The following is an 11,058-nucleotide window of genomic DNA, read 5'->3' on the forward strand; positions in this document are numbered from 1 at the left end:
ATATCGGGGAAGCAGAGCTCGGACGTGGAGAATGGGGAGTTAGGGCTTAAAGAGGAAATGGGGAAAAAAAGTTTTAATATAGATTAATATATATATATACATATATTTATAAATATATATATATATATATATTAAATTATATTCGATTCATTCGCGCGCGGCGACGTAACAAAATGAGTGTTCTCCCTAGGCAAAATCGACGTTCCGGACGCGCCGGCGCAGTCCGTTTTGTCATCCGAGGTCGCTCGGACGACGTCGTCGATAATCGGGTCAAAAACGCGTCAAAATTCAAATTTCACAAAATTTCGACCCGCGATCGATCGTTTCAAAAGGTTAACTCGAAAATTCGACAAGTAACAGTGCAAACGAAGCGGATCATGGCGATCGGACGCGTCGACTCTCCGAATTGCGAAGCTTGTGCACGGGAGTGTGAATTGTGCAATGTGAATTGTGCAAAAGGCCACGGCTCAGGAAGGTCCTATAGGGAATCACTTTTGGGTTTCCTCATATTGGTTTCATCCTTCTAAGTGCTAGAAGTTGATACCACACACGCGAAACTCCAGAAGGGGACGAAAGCGGGTTGAATTTCTAAAATGAGGTGGGTCCCATTTTTAAGGTTCTAAGATAGTCGAAGGGAGATCCCTAAGACTAGATCCTAAATCCTAAGAGAAAGATTAGACCTCACTAAAAATGAGGTCAACATTCATATAATATTTTGAACGCATAAATCGAATGTTAAATTTAGAAAGTCATGACTGAATTCACAATGTTTAATCACAAACCACAAGATGATTCTTTTAAAGCTCAAAATGATACCATGTATGCATCCCAAAGTTCTAATGTTCACCAAAACTTTCAAAGTTTTGAATGTAATTTAGATTCAATGACATGAGATCCATGCAAGTGCAATATAATCTTCTCAAATACTTTTGAGAGTACTCCAAGTTATGTAAATGCATTTTAAAAAGTTATAATTACAAACAATGAAGTTTCAATGATTTTAAGGCTTGCATTTGCTTTTCAAGACATTTTTCAGCTTCAATACCTTGTCTTAACATAAGTGCAAGAATTTTAGAAATTGTAATTTTTGGGCATGTCAAATGTCAAATGTCATTATATGCATGCATATTAACGAGGAAGCATTTATATGATTAACAAAGATTTGGATGATTATAAGTCTCGCACTTTCACTTTTGAGTTAATTTTCAAAACTTCAATAGATTGGCTTGAAAGTCTTCCAAATTATCGAATAAGTGTGCTAAAATCTATACAATTGCTCTGAATAAATGTATTGAAATACATGTACCTTAACAAAGTAAGATCGCATGTGTTCCGCCTAAAGTGCTAAATATTTTGACAAATAGTATGAGAATGCTGAGCTGATTAACATAAAATTAAGTTTAAAACACCCGCATATGCTTCTCCAAGCTAAATAATTATTTAAATTTAAATAGTCTGAGAATGCTATGCGAATAATTATAGCATTCTCAGCCTAAAGTGCTAAATATTTTGATAAATAGTATGAGAATGCTGAGCTGGTTAACATAAAATTAAGTTTAAAACACCCGCATATGCTTCTCCAAGTTAAATAATTATTTAAATTTAAATAGTCTGAGAATGCTATGCGAATTATGCTCAAATGTTCACTCACTCTGATAAGCATGCAAATCTCTTTTGAAAAATCTATGATTATTTCTAAAAAACCCTCATATTTTAAAATTGAATAAAAATAATAAAATTATGCATGCTTTCAAACGTACCTCTTTTGTTTATAGGGCAGGATTGTAAGTCCCACCAAATTAGTTTGATTCTCTTCCTTCTAAGGATTGGAGTTAACAAGTTCAGTAATTTTCAATGATATCTAAATCACAATTATAAGAATTTATAAGTTCAAATCACAAAGTTTAATCCTTCTCATATGAACCGGTTTTGACGAGGTTGATATTTTATAGATATTCGAGTGTCAACATTTTAAACAAAATTTAAACATAACTGTTTTAAATGTCCAATCCTTGATGATAGTTGTGTTGACTGAAAATTAAAATCATATGGGTTAATTTTTAAATCAAAGCTCTTAAATTAAGTTTTCAAAGTAATAAATCACATCTAATTTAAAATTAAATCTTCTAAAGACTTAAACCAAATTCAATCCACTCTTCCACAACCATTTTTCGACGATGATAAACTTTTGATTGAATTTAGCTCACAAAAAACGAGTGTAATATCGATCGTAATATTATATTCACACTCAAAATAATCTCATGCTGGTAAGAATGTAGTCTCAGTTCTCTGTTCGTGTGGTTTAATCCAACAACTCCACAAATAAATAACTATTACAACCAAAGCTATCTGACGAGGCGGGACATCGTTATGTTATGGTCATGGCTGCAGTTTGTGTATCCCCCAATACATTTTTACTATTTGAGTTGTGAACCATAAGAGTGGTTGATTGACACAGTTTTCTGTTAGTTAATGTTGACTTAAATGTGCTCCCTTAGACAAACATCTACTCCAAATCTACAAGATTACTTTGGACGATGCAACCCATGGTTGCTGATAAGGAACTTTCGATCGGATTGGGTTTACTACGTCCTCTATTAAGTAGATCAGAGATCACGACTTTCGAGACGATGGAACCATGTGATTTTGATCGAATTCATCATCATTTTCCCCACCATCCGCTTTATGCTCAAGGTGATAAATTTTACAATTTAAAATCCTAAATCTGCTGCTACTATACGTTGAATATTTAGTGCTTAATTACCAACTTTAATTGAAAGTGCTTTCCCATCATCGAGAGGGGTGATTAAATATAGCGCCTTGTGCGTATGGGAAATCTAAAACCTGAGATCTTAAAGTTCTCACAACATGAGGATGAAATCTCTAAGTAGTATCTTATCTACTATGTCATCAACCTTTTGAAAATTTGAACCAGAACACTAAACACAAAGCTCTCATCATCAATGAGTCCGGAGTGTAAATTTTTACAGCCCACAATGCTCACATTCAAGTGACGTATTTGTAACTCGGGACTAGGTGGTGGACATCCCTTGGTTTTCGTATCTCGCTGGTGTTATCATTGGCTGTTCTTGTTCTGTTTTCAACCCTCATAGTTGCTGAATCTTTTTAATCCCTTCCAATTTCCGCCAACTTCGCCTTTTCTCTTACTCTTGCTATTTCAGAACCTCGTCCCACTGGATCTGATCCTTAAAACTCCTAGGAATCCCAAAATGGTGTCAACACTACTCATACCAGCTTCTGGTGGTTTCATGATACTATCAACATAGTACAACTTTGATTCTCCCGGCTGTTGCAAATTGATGGTCAATTTAGGAGGTTATGCCATTATTCGTTATTATTTTATTACCTTCTATTTGGTATCTTTTATGCTTATAAAATTTGATACGAGAACGTAGTTTTCGCTCAGTCTTTCAGTTTCAGCATGTCTAATTTTTTTTATTTACACTGAGTTATCCAATCTCTTTTCATCAATTATCAATCTGTTTTTCAAGCAGGAAGGTGAGAATTTGAGTCGATGTGCAATTTTATTTTCCTTTAGCTTTTTGTGATACCTGGACTTCGTTTGCTTGTATAGCAATCATCTCTTTCTGTATTTTCAAAACAAGCATAACTGCTTTTAAATTTAGGGAAATTTACATAAACAGCAATCGATTTTCATGTATTTACATATCTCACACCTAGACTTTCATATTTATGCACATTGCTCTCAAATCTTCAATATCACATAAAAATAACACTATTTTCACTTTTTATAAGCTAAATACACATTTTCATGAATAGTTTTAAAGCAACAAGGTTCTATGCATGTAAATATGGAATTTTAAGCGTGAGATATGTAAATCTATAAGAATTGTGTGCCTTTATGTAAATTTCCCTTAAATTTATCACAAGATTTGTGGCGCGGCTGTAGTTTATTTTTTGATTGGTGAAACTTTTGTAAAGCTGAATCTGATTTTAAGTTTCTTTAGCTAATTTCTGCAACTGATCGGCATAGACACTCGACTGAGCATCCTATTAAATTTATTTCAAGGAGGCAGCCTCACATCCTCAAATTTAAGATTAAGCCAGGTAAGCATGCAATACTTAGTAAAATAACTGAATTATAATATGCAAATTTTAACATTATGAGAAATGGAAATTGAGAAGGCTGGTGTCATTCTACTTTATTAGATTCTCTGAGCCATTTATTCTTCCAAATATCATCCTAAGATTCTGATAGGTTTAGTTGTCGATACTAATGTTTAGAAATTCTATTTTTAAAACATATTTTCTTTGTTTCAAATTTATTATTACGGGCATATTTCTCGTTGTAATCTTTAGAATTATCACTTGGAGATTTTAAAATAAAATTGGATTTTTGCTACTTTTTCATTTAGCTCCATATGCTTAAGTGCAAATGTTGCTGTTTTTCCTTTTAATTTTGTTTTTTCAGTAGAGTTTATTCTTACATCTCCAGAGACGAATCAAGTCTATTGATCTCCACCTCTTCTTTGAAAAAAAAAGGAGGCATTTACATACATACCACTCAATTCTTATGTATTTACATATTGAACACCTAATTATTACTTTTTTCATCTATATCACTCAAATCATTCATATCACATTAAAATTGCCACCATTTTAACTTTTAAAGAGCGAAATACACCTTTTCATGATAGTTAAGGCGGTGTATGTTAAAATTGAATTTTAGGTGTTAGATATATAGATACATAGGAATTGAGTAGTATGTATGTAAATCTTCCAAAAAATTTCGTCGAACTCCATATTTACTTGGTCATTGATTATAGTCTTGTTTTCTTAATTTAAGGTCATACTTGATGGAGTAAAACATTCATGGCTTTCTATGCTTTGTGCTTTTAACTCAAATGAAAGTTTACTTATTCGTTCAATTTTGTTAGAATAGCATCAGTAACTTTAGTCTTCAGAAAATATTAACTTTTGAGGAGGAGTTGTTTTGCCTTAGATATGCAATATTGGTTTTCTCATTTGGATATCATATTGCTGTAACATTTTTCTTGATAAGTCACTAGTTTATAGCACTATTGGATGTGCCAGCGTTTACTAATTTTGTAAATTTGCCAAGTGCTCTAGGCTTTCTTGGCAATATTTACGTACTGGGCAAAAAAACACTAAATAAATTGAAGTTATACAATGCTGTAGTTAAATATGAAACTATTTAAATCTTACATACAACATATGTTTAAAATGTTTTATAATTTACAAGATAGTAATATTAAGTAGATAATAATAATTATGAACAAATGGTATGAATAAAGAAATCTTATCTGACATAATAAATGGCAATTGTGCGGTCAAGTAGATAACATTTGTATTAAAATCTATTAAAAATTATTTAATATAAAATTCTATATCTAAAATATATTTTTCCTGATTTTCTTGGCTAGGTGAAAAATTTGCATATGTGGACTGGGCAACTTCTGTTAATGTAATGTGGAATAGGAAATGATTTTTCTTCTCTTGGAGATTTTTTTTAAGGGAGGCGAGCAATGAATTGTAATTTTGATGGGGAGATCGTTTGGAGTTTGAAGAATTGTTGAAGTGGTGGTGGAAAGTTTAAGGTGCTTTCTGATAACGGATTTAGTAAATCTTATAAATCCGGGCATACTAAATCCCGCCAATGTTAGGATTTAGTCAGTGAATATGGAATTTAAAGCAAAATAGAGAAAAAATTCAGAAGAAATTGGATTTAGTAAATTAAGATTTAAAAATTGTGTTTTATCTGTTTGGCAAGTTTTAAGTTAAATATGATTCAAGTCTGTTACCCTAAGACTGGTGAAGGTTAAAAATGATGGTAGTTTTCAGAAATTTCCGGTTGAAGTTTATGATAGAAGATGATCAATTTTTGTTTTATTATATAGAAAATGGGTTAGGATCTCTACAGTATAGGTTTGAGAAGTTAACTAATTAATGGTGATGATTTTAGGTTAGTTTGATGAGTGATTAGGAAGTAATGATATTTTTACTTTGGGTTGGTTACAGTAGGTGGATATTAGGAGTTATGTTTTGATAAGGAGTTATGATTCGATTTTGAATAGTCAGAGGGGGTATGAAGTCTTAGGAACATAGTGTGGATGTAGAAGAATAAAAATAGAGGATAAAAATAGGCTGTTATTGTAGGATTGATTCACAAATCAATCCAAAATTTTAGGGCACACTAATTCCTAGTAGCACAGGTTTTTACAATAGATCAAAGCTATTTATCATCAAAGTAATGCGAGTATAAATAATACATGAAGTGCTATAGAAAAGGAGGAAATACACCAACATTTTCTCCACAAAACTCTTTTCTAAACAGAAGTGAGTAGCTGCCTCAACAAATCCTTTGGGAAACTATTACAAACTACTCCAATCACGAGAGTTTCTCTAAATCTTTAATCAAATTACAAGGCCTCAATTTGGGATGATTGAATTACTTCCAAAAGAAGGCTTTAAAACTCTCTCCAAAGGCATATATGATCAGCCTCATTGCAAATGAAAAACATATGAAAATTACATGGAATAACATTAAAATTACAAAGTATATTTTATTTTACTTTGATGGTGGGTTTTTGTAATTGATTAAATGCTGGGCTTTCTTGCTTGTCCTGCTTAAATCCTCCTCCAGTTGATGATCTTTTTATTTTTAAAGTTAAGTATTGTGGTAAAGTGGTGAAGTGTGAGAGCTAATATTCCATGTCTATATGTGTGGAGTATCTATAGTTTTAGATTAATCTCATGATATATAATATTTGTAGCTATTGGGATAATTGATAATTGAAATAATTCTAGAAGTTGTATCTATTGTAAGTGGCCTGGCTTGCCAAACCTACTACAACAACAACAAAACCTTTATCCCACTAAGTGGGGTCGGCTATATGAATCCTTATTCTCCATTGCGTCCTATTTAATTCTAATTATTTAAGATCATTTTTTATACAATAAGCCAAAGTCATCTTAGGTCTACCTTTGCCTTTCTTATGATAAGTCGAATCTAAAATAACTACTCTTCTAATCGGATCATCCGATGGTCGACGTTTTATGTGATCAAACCATCTAAGACGACTCTCTCTAATTTTGTCCATCACTAGAGCTACACCAACCCTATCACGGATATATTCATTTCGCATTTTGTCTCTAAGTGCAAAGCCACTCATCCACCTAATCATTCTCATCTCGGCAACACTTGACTTAGTTTTATGCTTCTCTTTTAAAGGCCAACATTCAACGCCATAGAGAGGTTTCACCACCTTTTTATAAAATTTTCCTTTCAGTATAAACGGTACTTTTCTATCACACTATAGGCCCGATGCATTCCTCCACTTCAAATCCACTTCAACCAACCAACTTGAATTCTGCAAATAATATCCCCATCAATATCACCATCACTTTGAACAAACCTAATGCAAAAGTTAAAAAAAATTGTTGAGGCAATACCATAAAATAAATAGAAAGTCCAAAGGTCTTATTTTTCTTTTATCATTTATGTATTCATATCTAGTGAATTGAGCTGAAGTTAAAATATAATCATTGTTATCATCTCTCTCTAGTGCGTATTTTTGAAAAATGGTTCTTACTATGTTTTCGTTACTTATGTCAACAAATTATCTCCCTGGTCTCTACATATATATATATAATGTTCGACGCTAACAAGTAAAGTTTTTGCGTCGTTTTATTTGACATTAAATTCGTCGCAACTCTAATAAAAGTTTTGTCATTTTAATAGTATTTTTTCTATCGATTTGTTGGACGTAAATTAGATGTAAAATCTGCTACAAATATCAAAATTTAATTTTCAACGCTTAACAACCGCAAATCTGATGCGAATCGAATAATATTAACAACATCTCTTGTAGTGTATCTTCTATAATTTTTTTTCGGCTTTTGCTCTCTCTGAACAATTTAATGGACTCTTATTGAGCCTGTGTAATTATTTGTGAGGGAGAGTAAAGAACAACTAAAATTGACTCTACTAGCTTGCATTTGATGACTCATCTTCCAACGGGGATTGATGATATCTTTCATTTAGTTATTCTCAATTTATTGGGGAGTGAGAAAAGACCGTAATAACATCTTGTTGACATAAATTTAGCAACTCCATCTGTGGGGTTTAAGTGAGGATCATCTACTGGTTTGTCTTATTCAATTAGTTGAGAGAACTTGAATCACTTTAACTTATTAGAGTGGATAGGCTTCAGTAAGACAACTATTGTCATTGGATGGACAAAACAATTGCTTCTTCAATACAACCATCTTTATTATTTGTGAGTGAAGAGAATTGTTAGCGACTGAGCCATATTTGGGCTTTTTGAGTTTGACCTTCAAGACCTGCTTATTTCTTGGACATGAGCTGTAAACGAACTTTGCTTTTCCAACTTAACCTGTTAATGATCACAAGCTTAGAATTTTCTCATTGTATTATGACAAACCTTCGAAGATGAATCTCTGACTTTGAGATTGTCTTGTCTATAATTTGCTTGAAGATAAGTTCATTTTTGTTCAAATTGACTCAACATAACTTTGACACCAATATAGTAAAAGAAAAATCAATTGGGGATCTCACTCCCGAAACAATGTCAACCAACAACAACAACAAAGCCTTAACTACGTGGGGTCGGCTACATGAATCCTTTTTCTCCATTGCGTCATATTTATTGTCATATTTTCATTTAGTTCTAATAAATTAAGATCATCTTTTATACAATAAGCCCAGGTCTTCCTAGGTATATCTCTATGTTTCTTAACATGAGTTGAATCTAAAACATCTATTCTCCTAATTGGATCATCAGATGGTCGACGCTTAATGTGACCAAAGACGACTTTCTCTATTTTTGAAATGATTTCAACCTAAATGATAAAATATAAACTATATTTATGGATCTTGATTTGAAGTTTTATATCAACCCTAATAAACATGAAGTCCCTTTGTCTTGATATTAAAGAAAAATTTGATACAAAGTTTGAGCTAGTTTCTTTGGTTTTATGATTCACACTTCATCAAACTTGTTGAAGAAGAGAGGATTTCCTTCTGAGTGTGTTTAAAACTTGTTCATACCTATCGAATGTCTCCCGACTGGCCCGATGTCTTCATAAGCAATGCTCATCTCCTTTGACTTTTATCCTCACTCTTAGATAAGGTGAGAAAACTTGGTGAAATTAGTCTCTTGACCTTGTTAAATTGGATAGCTTTATGAGCTTGTTGTCGTTAAATTGACAAGTGGGGCTCTTCACTCTAACCTTGGCTTATTGAGTGAAGAGAAAAGTCAACAACTGAGCCACGTCTGGGATTGATGAGTTCGATCTCCGTCCAATTCCTAGACTTAAGCAATAAATATTATTGTGTTTTTGTTGTCGTTAGACCAACGAACTGGGCTCTTCACTACGACTTTTGCTTATTGAGTAAAGAGAAAAGCCAAAAACTCAGCCACATCTTGACTTAATGAGTCTGGCCTCCATACGAGTCTTAAACTTGAGCAATAAATATTCTTGTGCTTTGTTGACATCAAACTGATAAATGAGACTCTTCAGTACAGTTTGGCTTGTTGAGTGAAAAGAAAAGCTAACAACTCGACCACATCTCGGTTTGCTGAGTCAGACCTTCGTTCAAGTCTTGAAATTGAGTGATAAATAGTCTTATGCTTTATCATCATTAGACTGACAAATATGACTCTTCATTACGACTTTTGCCTTTCCAGTGAAGAGAAAAGCCAGCAACTCGACCACATTTTGGCTTGATGAGTCTGACCTTCGTCTGAGTCCTAGACTTGAGCAATAAATAGTCTTGTGTTTTGTTGTCATCGAACTAACAAATGAGGCTCTTCACAATAACAATAACTTGTGAGTGAAGAGAAAAGCCAGAAACTCGGCCACTTCTCGGTTTTTTGAGTCCGGCTTCCGTCCGAGTCATTGACTTGAGCAGAAGAGCATTTATGTTTATCCGGCTTAACTGCTGAAACTTGTAGATTTTCTCACTTGATATTTTAAATCTTAGCGAGTTTGAAGGTAAGCCTCTGACCTTTAGCACTTGTTTGAAAGTAGTTGTTTTTATCGCCAAGCTAAACAAAACATTATTATTGACAATTTGGACATCTTCTTAGGGATCTCAACATAAAGCACGATGCCACCAAAGTTACTTAGGGATTCAACCATGAGTATGTTATCAACAAAATAGAGGAGGATCTTCATACTAGGCATGATATCGATCCAACACAACAACAACAACAACAACAACAACAACAACAACAACAACAACAACAACAACAACAACAACAACAACAACAACAACAACAACAACAACATCTAATTTGTGTCATATTTTCATTTAGTTCTAATAAATTACGTTCTAATTAGTGTCATATTTTCATTTAGTTCTAATAAATTAAGATCATTTTTTATACAATAAGCCCAAGTCTTCCTAGGTCTACCTCTGCCTTTCTTAACATTAGTTAAATTTAAAACATCTACTCTCCTATTCGGATCATTAGATGGTCAATATGCTTAATGTGACCAAACCATCTAAGATGACTTTCTCTAATTTTGTCCGTCACAGGAGCTACACCAGCCCTATCACGGATATAATCATTTTGCATTGTCTCTAAGTGTAAAGCCACTCATCCACCTAATCATTCTCATTTCGGCAACACTTAACTTTGTATTATGCTTCTCTTTTAAAGGCCAACATTCAGCGCCATAGAACATTGCAGGTTTCACCACCGTCTTATAAAATTTTCCTTTCAGTCTAGTCAACGAGGAACTTTTTTGACGGTCCTAAGGACACATGTAAATTAAAATTTAGGTGATAATTGTCCAAATACATAGAAATTGATTAGTATGTATGTAAATCTTTCATTTTTCTTCCTAAAAACAAATATATATTAAACATAGGGCTGTAGGCTCGTGTTAAGCTCGTTAAAAAACTCGTGTTCGGCTCGTTCGCTAGATAGTTAAGGGGGCGGAACACGAATAACATGATTAATTTTTTGTTCGTTCGTGTTCGGCTCGTTTTGGCTCGAAATACTACTAATCAATTTTATATATATA

The 11,058-nt window shown here is 33.2% G+C and overlaps 1 protein-coding gene across 1 annotated transcript in view; it reads left to right on the forward strand.

Annotated features, from left to right (window-relative positions):
• LOC110023920 (light-mediated development protein DET1) overlaps window positions 1-11,058 on the forward strand; it is a 107,349-nt gene that overhangs the window by 84,957 nt on the left and 11,334 nt on the right. The window contains exon 10 of the mRNA XM_020723577.1: window positions 3,990-4,089. Coding sequence (XP_020579236.1) covers window positions 3,990-4,089 — 100 coding nt within the window. The remainder of the gene's footprint in view (window positions 1-3,989; window positions 4,090-11,058) is intronic.

Source organism: Phalaenopsis equestris, unplaced genomic scaffold, assembly GCF_001263595.1.
Source record: "Phalaenopsis equestris unplaced genomic scaffold, ASM126359v1 Scaffold000236, whole genome shotgun sequence".
Lineage (NCBI taxonomy): Eukaryota > Viridiplantae > Streptophyta > Magnoliopsida > Asparagales > Orchidaceae > Phalaenopsis > Phalaenopsis equestris.